Here is a 19,174-nt window from a genome sequence, read left to right as displayed (position 1 = left end):
AGGCGCCACGCACCGTGCGTCGCGCCCCAAAGGGTGCGTCGCCCCCAAAGGGGCGCGACAAAGGGGCACCCCCTTTGTGCAATCCGTAGTGCTAACATTCATATTAATGTATTTGTAACCTTTCCCATGTTTGTAAACCGTTATGATGGCTTTAAAATGAAGCCGAATGACAGTATATAAAACCTGATAAATAAATAAAAAATAAATTAAAAAAAAGCAAACAGAATGTTAGGAATTGTTAAGAAGGAAATGAAAAAAATAAAACAGAGGATGTCATAATGCTTCTATATCGCTCTATGGTGAGACTGCATCTTGAGTTCCATGGGCAGTTCTGGTCACCACATCTCAAAAAGGATATAGCTGCACTGGAGAAAGTGCAGAGAAGGGCGACCAAATTGATAAGGGGCATGGAACGAATGCCCTATGAGGAAAGGCTAAAGAGACGACTGAGGGGGGATATGATAGAAGTCTACAAAATCACAAAAATTCTTGAACAAGTTAATGTATATCAGTTATTTACCCTCTCAGATAATAGGACCAGGGAGCACTCCATGAAGTTAGCAAGTAGCTCATTTAAAACAAATTGTAGAAAAATCTTTTTCACTTGGGGCAGATTTTATAAAACTACACGCGCGCGTACTTTTGTTCACGCACCAGGCGCAAACAAAAGTACACCGGATTTCAATAGATACGTGCATAGCCGCGCATATCTGTTAAAATCCGGGGTCGGCGCATGCAAGGCTGCCCAAAATCCGCAGCCTGCGTGCGCTGAGCCGTGCAGCCTTTCTCCGTTCCCTCCACCCCTCCCCTGCACCTTCTCCTCCTTCCCCTACCTAACCCACTCCCCGGCCCTATATAAACCCCCCCCTACCTTTGTTGCACAAGTTATGCCTGCCCGAGGCAGGCATAACTTGCGTGCGCCGGGCCAGCTGCCGGTGCGCCATGGTCCGGGGGCTGGTCCGGAGGCCGTGGCCACGCCCCCGGAATGCACCCGATGACGCGCCAGCCACGACACACCCCGACATGCCCCTGACACGCTGGCCGCGGCACGCCCCCCAACACGCCCCCCAGGAAAGCCCTGGGACTTATGCGCGTCCTGAGGCTTTGTGCGTGCCGGCAGCCTATGTAAGATAGGCTCGGCGCTCGCAGGGGGGGTTTGGGGTAGGTTTTCGGGGGTTACGCGCGTAACTCTTTGAAAATCTACCCCTTAGCGCATAGTTAAACTCTGGAATTCATTGCCAGAGGATGTGATTACAGCAGTTAGTGTTACTGGGTTTAAAAAAGGGTTTGGATAAGTTCCTAGAGGATAAATCCATAAACTGCTATGACGGTAATTAATAAGCAATAGTAGCTTGTGATCTATCTAATGTTTGGGTATTTGCCAGGTATTTGTGACTTGGATTGGCCACTGTTGGAAAAAGGAAACTGGGCTTGATGGACCCTTAGTCTGACCCAATATGGCATATATTATGTTCTTATATATGTTCTTATCCTTGTACTGGCCCTAATTGTGGATATCCTGTAAACCTGACTGATGAGGCGTAACTCCAGAATGGATTAGGAAACATTGCCCTATTATATACTCTTCATAGTTTGGTTTAGAGAAGACATCATGCCTACTTCAACTATCTTTAGAATCCACAGTTAGGCATTTATTTGATTTTGGTTAAGTAAGAAAAGTCAAACACCATATATAAATTCATCCAGTTATCATGTACAATTGCTATATGAACTCAATACAGTAATTTCTGGAAAACCCAAGATCACTTCTTAGTTAAATACTTTTATATATAATAATTCTTTACGAGGGTTGCAACTGGTTCCAGATTTTTAGCACAGGCTGATCTTATCCTGGTTTTACTCTACTGAATGCAGAGAACTGAGGTCTTGTTTTTCTTAGGGAAAACAATAGGAAAATCAGAACTTCAAGTCCCTACATGCACTGTGGTAAAATCAGAACTGGATCAACTGTTCTGAAAATCTGGATCCAGTTGACAACTCTATTTTTCTAACCTCTGCGGTCTTCACATTATACTTGATTAAGTACTAGGGATGTGCTAGGAAAAAATTTGTTTTTGTTTTTTAATTTTGTTATTGGGGTGTTTTTTTAATTTTGTTTAATATTTATTTAATTTTCTTTAGTTTACAAAAACAAAATAAACATTAAAAAAAAAAAACAGCCCAAAAATGAATTTAAAAAGACAGGGCCTCCCGAGGCCTCCAGTCCCCACCACCCATCATTCCCACCTGGAAAAATGATGGGGCCAGGATGCTTCCCAGCCCCCACTTACCTGGTACGGGGGTGGGGGGAGCTAACGAGGCCTAGGCCCTGAACAAAGCCTTGTGTAGATCTAATCCACGGTAGATCGCTTTGACCGTGCTCTAGGCTCTAAGCAAAGGACATGCTTGAATGCCTAGTCCTTATGCCTCGGCCTAGACCTGATACCAGGGCCTGGCACAGAGGCTAGGTCCTGATGCTTGGGCCTGGGCTTAGGCCAAGGGCTGGGTCTAGGTCTGATGCCAAGGTCCAATTCAGAGGCCAGATCCCAATACCTGGGCCTCAGCAAAGGCCCAGGCCCAGAGGCTGAGCCCAGGCTTTGTATGTTAACATCCTCTTCTTTCTTCTTTTTTTTTCAAAATGACAGCATTCACTGGGGGGGAGCACCGGAGTAATTTAGCTCCAGCTCCTTCCTCCTCCACAGAGGGCACCATTGTGGTCTACGGCAGTTCATTTAAAGTTCTGTACTCCAAAATAGTGCCCTCCACTGTAGAGGAAGGCACTGGAGTTAATTTACTCTGGCACGTCCCCAGAAGATGCCATAATTTTGAAGAAGTAAGAAGAGGACGAGAATGTACGAGACCTGGTCTCTAGCCTTCAGGCCTCTGTTTGTGTTTGAGCCTAGGCCGAGGGCCCGACATCAAGCCTGGGCTTGGGCCGAGGGCCAGGTATCTGGGCTCAACCTTCAGACCAGGCCTCAGCATTGGGCCTGGTTCTGGGCCTTGGCATAGGCCTAGACTAAGGCATTGGGACCCATCCTTGGGCATGGGCCAAAACACAGGTGTCAGGACCTGATCTCTGGGCTGGGTTCCATCATCAGGCCTGGGCCTGGGATACTGCATTGGATTTCTGATGGACAAGATAAGTGTAAGCTGGGAAGTTTCCCGGCCCCAGCAACATTTTTCAAGTCTGAGCCTTTGCTTGAATCTTGTCCAAGGCCCCAGAGTTGGGCCCAGGCCTAGGCTGAGACCCTGGCATTGCACTTGGGCATAAGCCGCAGCCCCTGTGTCAAGCCACCACTATCCAGCCTCGGGCCCAGGCCAACGTACCAGTATCACAATCAGGTGTAGTCCATGGCTCCTGCTTTGGGCCTTGGCCTAGTCCCTAGGCCCAGTGGATGACTTTTTTTTGTTTGTTTTCGAAACAAAACATGAAAACCAATGAAAAGCAATGCTACAAGTCAGGATAGTGATTATTTTTTAAGAATAGGAAGAAAATTGCAACTGATTACCTGAATAAAATTTTCTTAGGTGCTGCAGCTCCTATGTGCTGTAGTTCCTTCTTGTTTTGAGTTAAAGAGACATTGAACATTTTCTGTAATGGTTCATAAACATTCTCATGGATTCATTTTGCCTTCAATAGGACTGGAATGAAATGACTGAGTTGGTCTCCTCCAATGGAAACTACTGCAGCTACCGCAAAGCCTTTGCTGACTGTGATGGGTTCAAAATCCCCATCTTAGGGGTTCATTTGAAAGACTTGATAGCTGTTCATGTCATCTTTCCAGACTGGATAGACGAGACCAAAGTGAACATTGTGAAAATGCAGCAGCTGTACTTTACCCTGAATGAACTGGTTTCTCTACAGAGTGCATCTCACCACTTAGAACCCAATATGGATTTAATTAACCTGTTAACAGTAAGGATCAGCTTCATCTCATTTTCTACACCCTTCCATGATTATTTGAACATGTGCAATACTTGTTTATTATTTTGTTGTGTGTTAATGATTACATTTAATAGAAAAATGGTCCTTTGCACAGGTTTCCCAGCCTATAGTGAATGCTGGTGTTAACCTCAGTTTTCTCCTCTTTCTAAAGTGACTGACTGTAATTTTGCAAGAAAAGTAGAAATCAAGACTACTCAAAATGGTATTGTTAAATCCCATTAATGAGTGCACCATGGGAAGAAACAGTGCTTATGCTTTTGATCATGACTGGTTGATCTCAGTTTAATAATAACTATTCATCTGTTGATGAACTCATCCAGTATTACTGTAATAGATTTCTTCAGTTTTGTGGCTGGACCCAAACACCTCTCCCCAAACATTGGAAAATGCGAGTGTAACTTTCAAACAACAGTGGCATATATGCGCGCATGTTTGCTATAGTATTTTATAGTATGTGCTTATGATATTTACGCGTTTTATAAAACAGACATAGTTCTACCACACAATGTATGCGTGAATACATGCAATGCATTGAAACCACGTATACCAATGGACCGAATGCACAAACTTTACCCACCTATTTTAAATATATATATATGCATATATTTCATGCAAGAAAGTAAACTAGGACTTAAGTATGTCCCGATTTACACATAATAAGTCGGCCAATTTTAAAACATGCGTGTGTCAAAGAAATTCACCAGTTTACCAATTAGTCCATCAGTTCACCCCGTCCTTATCCAGGTCATCAAGACCCTCCTGGTTCTTGAGCCTGAACCTCCCCAGTACACTCAGACCTCCCACCCAGTCTGTACTACAAAATAAACATGTTTAATATCACTTAGCAGGTGTAAAAGTAAGCAAGTAAGCTGGATAATGGATGCAAGTAAGTGTCTTTTAAAATAGCAACAAATGTGCGTAACTGTTAGCCCCACCCCCGGAATGTTCCTGGACCACCCCTTTTTGAACATGTATATATGTGTGTGTGAAAGCTTTTTACTTTTATAAACTATGGAATATGTGAGTAGAGGTTAAGTCCTAGCGCTATACATTTAGGGGCAGATTTTAAAAACCTGCGCGCAGGCGCAGATTTCTTCGCGCAACCCGGCGCAAACAAATCTACGCCCGATTTTATAACATGCGCACGCAGCCCCGCGCATGTTATAAAATCCAGAGTCGGCGCGCAAGGGGGTGCACAATCGTGCAACTTGCTCGCGCTGAGCCGCACAGCCTGCCTCCATTCCCTCCGAAATCGGAGCGGCCTCGGAGGAAACTTTCCTTCCGCCGCCCCCCCTCCCCCGCACCTTCCCCTACCTCACCCGCCCCCCAGCCCTACCTAGAACCCCTCCTTACCTTTGTTGAAGAAGTTATGCGTGGCGGCCGATGGCCAGCCCGTGATCCCGGGCACAGCGGCAAATGGCTGCTGTGCCTGGAGGCTCAGGCCCCACCACGCCCCGCCCCCACCCCGCCCCAGACTGCCCACACCCTGCCCCTTTTTGCAAGCCCCAGGACATATGCGTGTCCCAGGGCTTGCGCTCGGCACATGCAGGGGCTGACAGGAGCAGCTTTTCAGGGGTTACGCGCGTATCTTACGATTTCGAAGCGGCCTTGGAGGGAACAGGGAAAGCCATTGGGGCTCCCCTTGGGCTTGGCGCTCACAAGGTGCACAAGTGTGGACACCCTTGCACGCACCAACCCCGGATTTTATAACATGCATGCCGGGTTGCGCGAACAAATCTACGCCCGCGCGTATTTTTTAAGATCTGGCCCTTTATGCGAATATGTGCATATGTTATAACATAGCCTGCCCACGCGCACATGTACACCAAATTTTAAGTGGGCACGCACATGTGTGCGCAAATCTCACATAAATCGGGATTTTAAAAAGGGCACAAGCCAACACCATTCCCAATTTTACTAGGTCAGCTCCAGTTAAGAGATAGGTGTTACGATCCGGACCGCGGAGGTCCACGGCCGGCCCCCTCACTTACCCCAAGCCGCTCCAGAGACCGCGATGCTTCATCTGGGACTCGCTAGGCCCAGCCCGCGGCCTCTCTCTCCTGGATGCCGCCGACGCTCGGCAGCTGGCCCCGCCCCCCTAGGCGTGCGCTCGCACAGGGGCTCTACAATTTAAAGCGACCAGAGTGGGAAAGGACAGCTCCACCTCCTGTAGTGACGTCAGACACTGCCAGTATTTAAGCTTGCTTGGCAATCTCTCCCTTGCCTTGCAACGAGGTTCCCTCTGCTCCCAGAGGTTGCTAGTTGATATTCTTTGTCCCTGGCTTCTGACTTCAACTTTGACCCTGGCTTCTGACTTCAGCCTCGTCCCTGGCTTTGTCTTCGGCTTCTGCTCCTGGTTCCTGACTTCAACTTGCTCTCAGTCTCCCATTCCGCGACGTCCAGGAGGCCCCGCCTAAGTCTAAGTGGCTCGGGTCCTCATGGCCTCCTCCTGCGGGGACCTCGGGCTTCCAGTGGTGAAGTTCCAGTTGGTCTCCTGGCTCCAGCTTCGGTACTCCTCAGGATTCCGGGACTCCTCTTCAAGACTCACCCACAGGAGACCGCACGTAAGTCCAAGCGGCTCGGGTTCTCACGGGCTCCTCCCGGGGGGATCTCGGGCTTCCAGTGGTGAAGATTCGTCCGGTCTCCTGTCCTGTGCCGCCTCCCGGCTTCGACCTCCACTGTGGGTCCTCACACAGTGCGCCATTACCTGTCCCAGCCGGCTCAAGGGTCCACGAAATCCAATAGTAGGTCCTCTAAGCCTTCCTAATTTAATAACTTTCACTTCCCCCAGTTAGCCCTGACCCTTAAAACCATGAAGACCTGCCTAGTTTTCTTTAATTCTTAACTTACATCAGCCGTAGCAGAAGTAAAGTTACGCGGCAGGGGACCTTGGCGCGTGCCCAGGGCGCATAAGTATTTATGTGCACATCTCGGGTTCACACCCAGAAAAGCTCATGCTAATGCCCAGACCATATTGTCCACTCCCTGCTTCTTTTTGAAAACTTTCGAGATGTGCGCGCTGCAGGAGATATGCGTGTATCTCGGCGGCTTTTAAAACCTGCTCGACGTGCATGAGCCCGACTTATTCGCACAGCCCCTAATTATTGCATGAGCTGGGTTTTTAAAATTCACCTCATCGGCCCTATCCCATTAGCTTTGATATCAGTGCAAACACCTTGGCATAGCAGGGCTGAAAAGAGGTTTAGATAGGTTCCTGGAGGAAAAGTCCTTAACACATTATTAATCAGGTAGACTAAGGAAAGCTATTAATATCCCTGGGAATAACAAGAATTGGATCTACTTTATGGGATCTTCCAGGTACTTGCGACCTGGATTGGCCACTGTCAGAGAGAGAATGCTGGGCTTCATGGAGCTTGCTCTGAGCCACCATGGCAATTCTTATGTTCTTATGTTAAATGTAATACTTACAGTTCCCCTCACCCTCCTACATAGTATAGATAAGAATTCAGGTAAAACCCTTCAGAACGATTGCTCATCTGACGCAGAAGTGAAACGAATGTGGAAGACTTGCATCAATGCCACAAGAATTGTCTAACCAACTCCAACTCCTTGGCAGTCCAAATCCCAATACCCACCCTCTTGACAGTCCAACGCCATTGTTTAGTGCCTCTACCCACCTTTAGGCTTTGTATATATTTGTATATAGTACTATTTGTATATAGTACTTTTTATGTAATCAACCCACATATTTATTTCCAAGTTATTTTCTTCCTGTTCCTTGTAAGACATTTACTTGTCACTGTTGTTATTGTTCAAATTGTAAACCGAATTGATCAGTAATTCTGTTACTGGAAAGTCGGTATAGAAAAGTTCTAAATAAATAAAATAAATAAATAAGAATAATTTTTAGATCAAATAAATTTTTTTTATTAAACTTTTGTAAATGTATGCAAATGATTGGAAAGTCCCACACCATTTTAGACTGGTGAAACCAACCTAGACAATGTGAAAGTAAATTAAGGAGAACTTTATGCTGTCTCTGCCAAAAGCACCCATGGCACATTCTGATCTCATCAGAGCTCTCTTTGCGAACGGAATTTGAAATGTTTTACTGCAAAACAAAGAAAGAAAGAAAAAAGCTCAGTGCTAGTTTTCTTGTGACAAAATAAATAACTATGCGATATCCAATGTATCCAAACTCGAGTATATGCTTGCGTTTTTAGAAGTGAAAATAATAAATTTCAAGATCTCGCATTTTAGAGAAAAAGAAAGAACAATTTTTGAAAATAAGTAAAACACCACCTTCCTCTAAAACATTTTCGGGGTGGGGGAGGGAAATAAACATTGTGCACTGGAAAACACTTCTATTGGAAGGTTTAATGAGGGCCTGGCATGACATACTCCCCTCTGACTCCCTGAATCAAGGAAGCAATTCCTTGTTTACAAGTTTTTCCTCTTCTCAACTCCACCCTGTGAAATAGGCTTCCCAGATTGCCCAAAATGTTGCTCCTTGCTGTTCTCCAGTCTATAAGGTTCTGCCCTGTCTTGTCAATCCTGAACCATAAATATCAGCTTCTGAATTTTCATCACATAACTTTGTACCATTCCTGCATTATGATCCTCGCCCTTGTAACTCACTCTGCTAAAAGTAGCCCCTAGAAACTGAAATACAGTAAAAGCTCTGTTAGCTGGTATGCTATCTGAGAATGGTGTTGAAATGCCTTTATCCTTGACACAAAGTTGAGAAGCTCAGAATTTAGCACAAACTGTAGTAACTCTGCCTTCTGCGCCTTGCTGCTGTGGACTGTAGAGAAGCTGACATTAAATTCATGGATCAACTTGCTTCCACTTTCTCCTTTCTCCAGGCAATTTATCATGTCCAGTTTCTGCATGATCCTCAAAACAACACACTTTTGCTTCTGTCCTCCATTTGTTGATAGAGTACTGGTAGCCACTTTGCAGGACAGGTGAGATTGGTACTTTTTTTCCTAGGAAAAAAGTGCCAGAACTGGAGGTGTGGTGTGCGGTCTGTTTCACCACCCCCAAATGCCCTCCCTTCCCCAGTGTTCTCCCTCTACCCCATGCAAGCACTATCTTTGTGCTGCTTAAAATCAGCTCTCTTTTTTCCCTAGTGCCAGTACTGAGATTTGTTGTGGGGTCCGTCTTGCCACCCTCTGAACATCAGCCACTTGTCCTGCTTAAACAAAGCTCTCTTTTTCTCTACTGCTCCTCCTCCCCTACGCCCCATCTCCCTTCCCCCAACCCTTCCCTCTTCCCTAGTGATCTCCCTCCCCCCCCAGCTCTGCTTCCCCTCTTGCCTTTAAGGGTTGATATAAGCAGTCCCAGCTCGGTGTGGTGCTGCAGGGCAATAAAACAGTATGTATGTGTGTGCTCCCCACCCTGCAGAAGTACCTGCCCTCCTGTGCAGTTCTGAAGGTAAAAAAACAAAACCAAACAGCTGCAGTGCTAGATGCCAGTTAATTGAGCTTTCTGATTGGTTGGTGTTTGGGTAATTGCCAGGTTCTTGTCGCCTGGTTTGGCCTCTGTTGAAAATAGGATGCTGGGCTTGATGGACCCTTGGTTTGACTCAGCATGGCAATTTCCGCCCTGGAGGCGACTGTTCAGTTCCTTGTAAACCGGTGCGATATGTATTCTTTACAGGAACATCGGTATATAAAAATTATAAATAAATAAATAAATTTCTTATGTTCTTCTTAACTTCACATATGCTTGGTTCCTAAAATGAGGGGATAATAGAAACCTGTGACCAGGGTCTGTATGAGCTACTTTGCTGCCCTTTCAAAAACTTAAAAATGCTGCCCTATGCCATGGTGGATTCCTCTCACTCCCACCACCTCTGCTGGTCCTGAGGGTTGTTTTTTTTTTCTTTTGTGCTACTGCTGGCCATACTGCTCCCTCTCCCATTGCTGCCAGCCCTGTGGCTCCCTGTCCTACTGCTGCTGGTCCTTTCAGTTCTAGCTGCTTCAGCCACTGGCCCCTTCAGCTTTCTCTTTTTCCTGCCAACCCCTGAGCGTCTCCCTCCATGCTCCCTGGTCTTCATCACCTGGCCACCCTGTGAAGTTGTACCTGTTGCACCCCTGCCTGTGGTACAAGAGCCTCAGAATCTGTGGTGACTGGTCTTGTTTAATGTGCTTTTGCCTGTGTATATCATTTTCTTTTAGAAATGCCATAAGGTCTAAAAACAAAGTAATTCATCCCAATTTACAGTGAAATAAATCTTTTGGGGCAGTTTTTAAAACCGAACACGGGGCTTGCAGTCCCACGGGTACGTTGTGCCCACTGAACTGCGAGCACATTTTCCAAGGAAAACCTCCCATGCGATTATTGTGGGATTTGGGGAGAAAATTGCAGCCACACTTGCAGCTTGCTTCGCTAAATGGCAAATTCTTAAAATCTGTCTGTCAGGAGGGCTGTATAGTATATTGCTTCAAATAAAATGTTATTTTCAAAGAGGCAGCTTCTCATTGCCTCTAAAAGGAGTGGAGGTAGGTTTTTGATTTTGCTTTGTTTCGCCCCCCGCAGCTTCTTCCTGCTCCTTTAGGTTTTCTTTCATTCAGATCCAAGGCTGGGATCTGGTAACTTTGTTTTTTTCTGCTATTTTATGCACCACACTCCACTGTCTGGTCCTTGCAGTTACATTCCCGGGCCAAGGGCCATTCAACAGGGCTCCTTCTAGCCCTGAAACCTGTCTACTGGGCATTACCTTTGAGTCATGACCAGAGCTCCCTCTCCCCAGGGGCTGTGAGTGCTGCCTCTGCCCCAGCCCCATCCAACCCAGGGAGCAGAAGACTAGACACGGGGTTTGAACAGAGAGGGTCTTCTGCATGGCAATGAGCCACCGGGCTTCCAGGCCGGTCATGAGGTGGGTTTTTGAAACACATTTCTAAAGAAAACCTTGGCTTAAATTTGGGCTAATACAGAAATTCATCTGGAATACAACACAAATCATATAACTGAAAAAAAATCACTTTGAATGACGGATCATTTGCTGAACAATTTCAAATGACACATTCCACGTGGTTTGAAAATAATCCACAGTCATTGTGAAAGATAAAATAGAAACAAATTATTATGGAGGCACACTGAACAGTTTTTTGTTTTGTTTGGTTTTCCATTTCACTATTTTCCTTTTCTTGTTTCATATTTGCTGGTTTGTTTCATTTCATTTCATTTAAAAGAAATGAAAGAAAACAAAAAGAAAAAATGTCAGGCCTGTCTCACCCATTTCCTCTCTGTCCCTGCCACTAACAAAGCTCCCCTGCCTCGCCGGCAGTGCTCCCCCCTTCCCCCAATTTTCCCCTAATCTCTGCTTCCAAATGGTGCTGGTAAGCCCTGAGGCTAGTACCATTTTGTTGTATGGGGGTACCCCTGTAGGTAGGAACAGATATACCACCGTACAACAAAATGGTACCAGCCTAAGAGAACATTGGTGCTATTTTGAAATGGTGAGCTGGTGGGGCAGGGGTGACTTGAAATCGCAATTGGGGGGAGGGTCTTACTCTTATTTGAAAGTACAAGGAAATGAAAACAAACAAAATGTCACTTTTGGTTTCGTTTTCAAAACGAAATGCAACGAAAAGGAAAATTTTGTTGAAATTCCCTGTTTCGTTTCCAACATAAGCACATCCCTACAAATTATCAACTGAGGACCACAAACAAAGGTTAAACAGAAAGACCCACTCTTTTCCCTAGCTGTTACCTTTTTAAATATCATATTAAAGTTACAAAGAGATAAATTATACTACCTTCTTTTAGCAGAAAATTGCTTTAGTGCTAAATTTTGAATAAAGTAGTATGGTAGCTGTGTTAGATAACTTGGACGCATAGAAATAAAAGAAAAAAAATGAGGTGATACCTTTTCATTGGACTATCTTAATACTTTTCTTGACTAGCTCCAACACAAACTGCAGATACAGTAATGCCATCTTTAAAATCCACAAAAGAATAATTTCTGGAACTTTTCTCCAAATTTCAATTTAATCCTAGAGGGATCACCAACATCTGACATATTTCAGAGACTCCTCACACCAGCATAAACATCACAAAGCCATAGCATTCCGGTGTATTCCGGTGTATTCCGCAGTTTCCATGCTGACCTTGGAAGGCCTCAGAATGCAGGGGATTTCAGAATAAGATGAGGTGACACAGCTCACATACAGTATTTCTTCACTCAAATAGTTGGAAGGTAATCCTTATTAGAAAAAAAAAAAAGTGAGGTGCTTGGGAGACTTGATTCAGAATCGTTCTGTGCAGTGCTAACTCTTAAAAGGATGCAGGTCCTCACAAGGATCCACAGATGAGGCAGTCACTGGGCAAAAGAATCTGCTACAGCAAGGGTGCCAAACCAGTTTGCATGTTATCTGGACAGGCAGAGCCATATGGATATTTGGCTTGCAAAGTCCTTAAATGCAATGGATTCAAATCAAAACTGGCTTAGTCTGCTCTGATGACAGGAAATCATTTGGTAACAATTGCATCCATGGGTGACTCCATTTAAAGCAATGGACCTGCTGAAGGTGTCTTCTGGATTTATGTTACCATTGCTGGATTACAGGTTAAGCTTTGATGGAAAGAAATTTCAACTTCACTCATACACTTACAAACCTGATCTGACTGCAGTGATTCATGTCTGGTTTTTTTTTTGCGTAGCTTTCTCTGGACCTCTATCACACAGAAGATGATATTTATAAGCTTTCACTGGTGCTTGAGCCAAGGAATTCTAAATCGGTGAGATATTTTCTTTTTCTTTCAATGAATTACAGTACAATTCATTGTAACCCTTGACTTAAAAGATGATTGAATAAATTGCCTCAAAAAGTGATTATTGCTGTGTTCACAAATATGCAAGTACAGGATGATTTTATCAAAGTGTATCCTGGTTTTATGGTAAAATACATTTTGATAAATTTTCTGTTCAGGTCAAAATAGTTTTCATGAATTTGCAACGTTTTTCAGATTTGACATGTGCAATTTGTTCCCTGGTGAATATATCTTAAAATATTCAATGCATTTTCACAATAATTTTCTGTTGGTGTTTCATGCATGCTACTTGCATTGCTATCCTTTCCTTCATCATTTTTAGTGAATACTTTTATTGTTTCATAAATTAGGAATTTGCGCAGAGTTGCCAACTTCTTATGGAAGGGAAGTGTTCTCAATTGGTCAAAAACTGAAATATTTTCTCCCTGTCAATAGTCTTTTACTGTCACGTATTTCAATGAAATATTGAACTATCTCTACATTTTATTCTTCCAAATTCTATTCTTAAGCACTATTAAATGTTGAAAAGAATGTACGCATGAAACTTTGATCTTCTGTTCAGGTGCTTTGATTCAAATAACATTTCCGTATTTTGCAGGATGAACCTCCCAAAAGTTTACAATTTAACTTACTGAAAATTGAACTAGTAAACTTCACCAGCTATTCCTTTATGTTCAAATTTTTCACACAGTTCTAGTTGGAGAGTCTTATCAAAACATCACCACACATTTAATTGCTGCGCTCACTCTGTAAAAAAATGTTGACAGTGCTTGGTTAATATTACTACCCTTAACATAACATAAGGCTTGAGGGTAACTTGCATGAAGCGGCAGTTACTAGAGACTGGCATTCGGGAGAAACAAACTAGGAAATGAGACAAAATTTCCTATTTAGTTTCATTTCATTCTCAAAACAAAAAGATTGAAAATCTGACAATATTTTGTTGGTTTTCACGTTTTGTAAAAAGTTATTTTTGTAATTTTGCATTTCATGTTTTCTTTTGATTAAAAATTCTGTTTTTAAATTATAAGTATACCTTAGAAGAGCCAGTGGCATGTTTTTATGCCAGTGAGTGTTTCTCTCTTTACACTAGTTCCGATTCTTCTTGTGAGGTGGTTTGACTGCTATCTACATTCTTTCTCTTTCTATTTCTTGCCCTACTTACCTGGCTTAGAAGCCATGAACTGCAAAAAAATGGCACCTGTCTTCCATTGGGAAAAGCTGTTCATCTGTTGTGATGTGTGGGCCAGCTTTGCAGCTGTTGGGAAAGTCACTGTCTAGGATTCAAACTAGAGAGTGAACTGCAAGGGCAGGACACATGTTTATTAGTGAAACAAACACAGGGAAATAATAATAAGATGCTTGGCAAGCTAAGACATGCTGCAGATGATGCAACCTTACAGTGGGTAGGGGAGGGAAGGAGACGTGGGAGTGGAGGGAGTTGGAGGGAGTTGTGCTGATTAGGGGTATCACCAATGCACCTGTCAGAGCGCAGATAGAAGTCAAAGCACTTCACAAGACATATCAGAATGAGTGGAAAGAGAGAAATATTCACCGGCACAAAAACATGCTGGCAGCTGTTCTAGGGAGTACATTTTGAGAAAAAACTGAAGGGGGGTGGGGGGATAAAATTTTCAGAAATCAAAGGTCATCATAAATGATGAGAAATCACAGAATTGCAACCCACTGCTATCATGTACATGGATTGTGCAAGCCTTTAAAATTTGCACCGGCAGGAACAAGTATAGGTCGGGGGATGGAAACGACATGGCATCTGTTCCTCAGTGGAGGTGATTCAACTGCAACTGATAGCCAAAATGAATAATACTTCTTGCCCTTCTTATTTTTAAAAAATGGAGGAACATCTCTTATTATTTTCAAATTGTGAGGACGGCAGGTCGTATAACTGTCTGCCATGGGTAATGTGAGTGCCAGGCTCACCTCGGGTGGCTTCAAAGCGAGTGGGGGTGGGGAGGCTGGCAGTTGGTGTGTCAGTTCCCTGACAGTTAGGGTACAGTCCAGCTTAGATAGTTTAAAAGTAAAATTGTATTTTGAGGAAGTGCAGATTGGCTGGGGGTTGCTAGGGAGGTAGGGAATGGGGGAAGAGTTTGGCCCGGGAGTCTGGACATCTGCAGGCTGAATCCTCGCCTGCCTGCTGTCATCCCTGCAGCTGCATCCCTCCCACCCGTCCTTCTGTTCCTTTGGGGTAGATTTTCAAAAATGGCGCGTTCGCGTACTTTTGTTGGTGCTCCAGGCGCCAACAAAAGTACGCGGGATTTTAGTAGATACGCGCGTAGCCGCGCGTATCCGCTAAAATCCTGGATCGGCGCGCGCAAGGCTGCCTATTCCGTGTAGCTGGCACGCGCTGAGCCGCGCAGCCTGCCGCCGTTCCCTCCAAGGCCGCTCCGAAATCGGAGCGGCCTCGGAGGGAATTCGCTAACGCCCTCCCCTCACCTTCCCCTCCCTTCCTCTACCTAACCCACCCCCCCCCGGCCCTGTCTAAACCCCCCCTACCTTTGTTGGGGGATTTACGCCTCCCAGAGGGAGAAGTAAATCCCCACGCGCCAGCGGGCCGCTGGTGCGCCTAGACGCGACCCGGGGGCGGTTCCGTAGGGCGCGGCCACGCCCCCGGACCGCCCCGGGCCGAAACCACGCCCCCGAAATGCCGCGTCCCGCCCCGAAAACGGGGCGCCGCTCGGTCCCGCCCCTGACACGCCCCCGACACGCCCCCTCAGAAAACCCCGGTACTTACGCGAGTCCCGGGGCTCTGCGCGCGCCGGTAGGCCTATTGAACATAGGCGCACCGGCACGCAGGTCCCTGCTCGCGTAAATCCAGGCGGATTTACGTGAGCAGGGCTGTTAAAATCCGCCCCTTTGTATTTTACTTGTGTTCGAGGGTTTTCCTGGTCACATTGGTGGAGGGTCGTGGGTTGCCCGAGCTGGTTTGAGTTCAGCGTTATGCTGAATGGTTTGTTGACCTGACCGGATGGTCAGGTGTGGGAATTGTGCGCTGGAACAATTGGGTGCAAGTGTTCCATGCACAGCTCCCTTACTGGGTGGAGGTGGGGGTGGTGTAAGCTGTGGCGTCAAAATGCCGGTGGCATGAACGTGCTATCTTGCTGGATGGTGGCGGATGATCAATGTGGGCTAGTCATCCTTTGGTGTACAATCAGCTCGGGCTCCTGGTTATATGTTGTAATAAAGCTGTGGCCTATTTTGATTCCAATCCGGTGTTAGTGAGTTTATTGTGTATGTTTGGTAAGGTTGCTGTAAAAGGTTGGATGCAGGGAGAGATGTATGTCCTAGATACTCATATAATGGCAGTGGACAGATATTTAAGGGGCAAGAAATATTGTTCATTTTGGCTATCAGTTGTATCACCTCCATTGATGAATAAATACCTCTCTCTCTCTCTGTTCTTATTTGTCATACCCTAAATGGAATTAAAATTGATCCAAACAGTGTATTTAGTGTTTATCGTATGTATTTTTGGACAGCCTGTGTTGTTTGCAATGTATAGGGATACATTTAGCCCATGGGCATTGCAGCCAGTTTTCAAAAGAGAAGCCATTGAGTGTTGTTTTCCTTTGGAAAGTAGCATCTGCAATGTGCAAGCACTAAAAATGGCAAAGCTGCGCAGCGAGGGAGGTACTGATGCGATGATGTAGGCTAACCCGCGGAGTGGGGAAGCCTGAGTCAGGTCTCCAGGTTATGACGTAGACAAGCCCAAGGAGTGGGAGGTAACAGCAGTTACCGGTGGTAGAATAAGGGTACTGCCCCGAGGAGCAGGGAAGCACAACAGTCTCTGGTGTCGAATGTAGGCACTGCTCCGAGGAGCGGGGAAGCACGGAGATAGAACTCCCAAATGGTGAAGGCATTCCCAGAGGCAGCCCTGAGGAGCAGGGAGCTGGCAGAATAGGACTTCTGAAGGCGCAGGGCCAGCCCAGGGAGCGGGGAAAGCCAGGAGACCAAGTCTCCATAGAGAGCGCATGCTGGCCCCTGAGGAGCGGGTACCAGCCAGGGTCCAGAGTCCACAAAGGGTCCGGTAACATCACCACATGTTCAGTGGAGACAGGAGCTCGTAGAGTAGCGATGGAACTCGCTGCCAAGTCAGCTAGCTGGGGGCGAAGGTGGAGTTTAAGAACCCTGATCCAATGACATCATCAATCAGGGACACCCCCGAGGTTCCCACCGTGGTAGCTTCAAAAGAGAGCCTGGTAGCGGAGGCATCCCTAACGCCACGAGGAACCATGGGGTATGCGGCGGCAAAGACTAGCCCCTGCCGGGAGCAGGCCTGGAGACGGAAACAGGATGGTGCAGGACGTGAGTAGACGCAGTCGCAGCCATCTGCGACCGACGGTCATAACAGTCTGCTCTTTATATGGGCGACCGAGGGGAGAGAGGGGGGTAACTTAGCACACGTCCTTTGGCTTTTCAAATGCACACATGCCATTTCCCTCCCTTGACCTAAACATGCCCCTGGGGACATCCCTTTATATCCTGGCTAAAAGTGCACAGAGAAGTTCCCGCACACTTTTAAACTGGAACAGGAGGGCAATTTTCAGCCAAGCCATTTTACCAGGGAAAATTGCTTTAAAAATTGTCCTCATCAAAGATGGTAATCAAACTAATTAGAATCATAATATTTGAGATGGTTGATATAGAGAATGCAATTTTATTAGCTTGAAAAATGAAAAATAATGTGCTAACTTCCCTTGGGAAAATAATTTAGCTTTTCTCATTACAGCTTTGTTTCAGTGTGCTCACAGGAAAGGATTTAAATTGAGTTTCATTCAAATAGACCTGAGATCAAAAAAGAAGAGTTAGTTTACTTCTTAATCATTTCCATTTCATCTTTTATTCAGTACAGTATCTATAGGCAGTAATTAGCACTTTTAACCAAAGCACAGGAACAAGGAGAAACATAAAACTGGGAACAATCAATGCAAATAATTGGTCCAGCAAATTTTAAGTGACATTTATTTTCTCTATAGTATTTTTAAAGATTGATATGGTATTGCACATTACATAAATATAGTTCATTAGTGGTAATATTATTTTATTTGTTTACAGCCTACCTCTCCAACAACTCCCAACAAGCCAGTAGTGCCATTGGATTGGGCTTCTGGAGTGACTCCCAAACCTGACCCCACAGTCATTAACAAACATATAAGGAAGTTAGTTGATGTGAGTATGTAGGAAAATCATTTTTATGTATTTATTTTTATTTATTTAAAATCTCTTCTATACTGCCTTCCAAGCCAAATCAGGCAGCCCAAAGCAGTGTGCAATTGGAAACAGTAGCAATACTATAACAAAAACAAAACATGTATTAAATTGCATTATAAAATGAAAATAAAATAAAACAATCCTATGGTCTAAGGTACACAGGGTAACAGACACCAAACAGAGCCAGGAATATCCTACAGCTGGTGAAAGAACCAGGTCTTGAACTTCTTTCCAACCAAATATAAGGAGGAATAGTATTCCATAACTGGAGAGCCAAAGTAGAAAAGGCCTGAGAATGCAATCTCACATGGTAAATAGAGTGTATCGGCAAAGCAATAATAGCCTGACCTGTCCAAATTGTAAAGATCTTGAAGGAGTATACCACTGAAATCTGTTTTCAAGATGAGGAGGACACTTTCTGTGCAACACATGAAATGCCACTATCAAAGCCTATGCAATTTGATTCACCAAAGCATGCCTGATGTGCATCATAAACTACCCGTGACTATCCTTGCTGCAATATTCTATATTAACTGAAGGCCAGCAGGCCTATATATAGAGCATTTCAATACTCAAGTTGAGACATGATCAAGGCATAGACAATAGACTTCAATGCACTCCACTGAAGGAATGGGTGCAGTTGTCTCACCAACATCAATTATCAATAATTGTTATGAACAACACTAGTTATATGTAAATCCAAGCTTAAAGCTGAATCAAATCTAACACCCAGAGATTTTACTTCTGATATTGGCATAATAACAAATCTATCAACTTATGGTAACCTCTGCAATCCACACACATTTAAAGAACCATGTTATCAGAGTTTAGCACCAAGTAACTATCAAACTGTTTTGGGACTCGGAGTCTGGGAAACTCACCTGGGGAGTGGCACAGGACTGCAAGGCAGGATTTGGGACAAGTCAAGGACCAGTCTTCTGCCTAGCTAGACTCCTCCCTGCAGGTTGAACCCTTGGGTTTTACGGGCCAGTAGGTCTCTTCGGTGGCAGTACATCATACTGGTGCATCCACAAAGGCAAGGCTTGGACAAGGCAGTCTGGAGACAAGGCTTGGGCAAGGCAGGCAGGTTTGGCAGACAAAACAAGGCTGGGCAGGCTTGGCAGACTGGATAACGCAGACAAGGTAGAGCGGGCTTGGCAGGCTGGACACTAAGCAGTACCTGGAACTAGACAAGACAAGGGTGAGATAAGGCAAGGACAGGACTCTGATACAAGTAAGACTGGATAATGGAAGAGA

General features: G+C 45.0%; 1 protein-coding gene across 5 annotated transcripts in view; it reads left to right on the top strand.

The window, feature by feature from the left end:
- RASGRP3 (RAS guanyl releasing protein 3) overlaps positions 1-19,174 on the top strand; it is a 305,296-nt gene that overhangs the window by 201,777 nt on the left and 84,345 nt on the right. For all 5 annotated transcript variants that reach the window (XM_029593882.1, XM_029593881.1, XM_029593880.1 and 2 more), the window contains 3 exons: positions 3,641-3,916; positions 12,578-12,655; positions 17,762-17,875. In XM_029593882.1, coding sequence (XP_029449742.1) covers positions 3,641-3,916; positions 12,578-12,655; positions 17,762-17,875 — 468 coding nt within the window. The remainder of the gene's footprint in view (positions 1-3,640; positions 3,917-12,577; positions 12,656-17,761; positions 17,876-19,174) is intronic.

Source organism: Rhinatrema bivittatum, chromosome 3 (genome assembly GCF_901001135.1).
Source record: "Rhinatrema bivittatum chromosome 3, aRhiBiv1.1, whole genome shotgun sequence".
Classification (NCBI taxonomy): domain Eukaryota; kingdom Metazoa; phylum Chordata; class Amphibia; order Gymnophiona; family Rhinatrematidae; genus Rhinatrema; species Rhinatrema bivittatum.
Note: the sequence above shows the minus strand (reverse complement) of the source record. Positions and strands in the feature narration are given on the sequence as shown.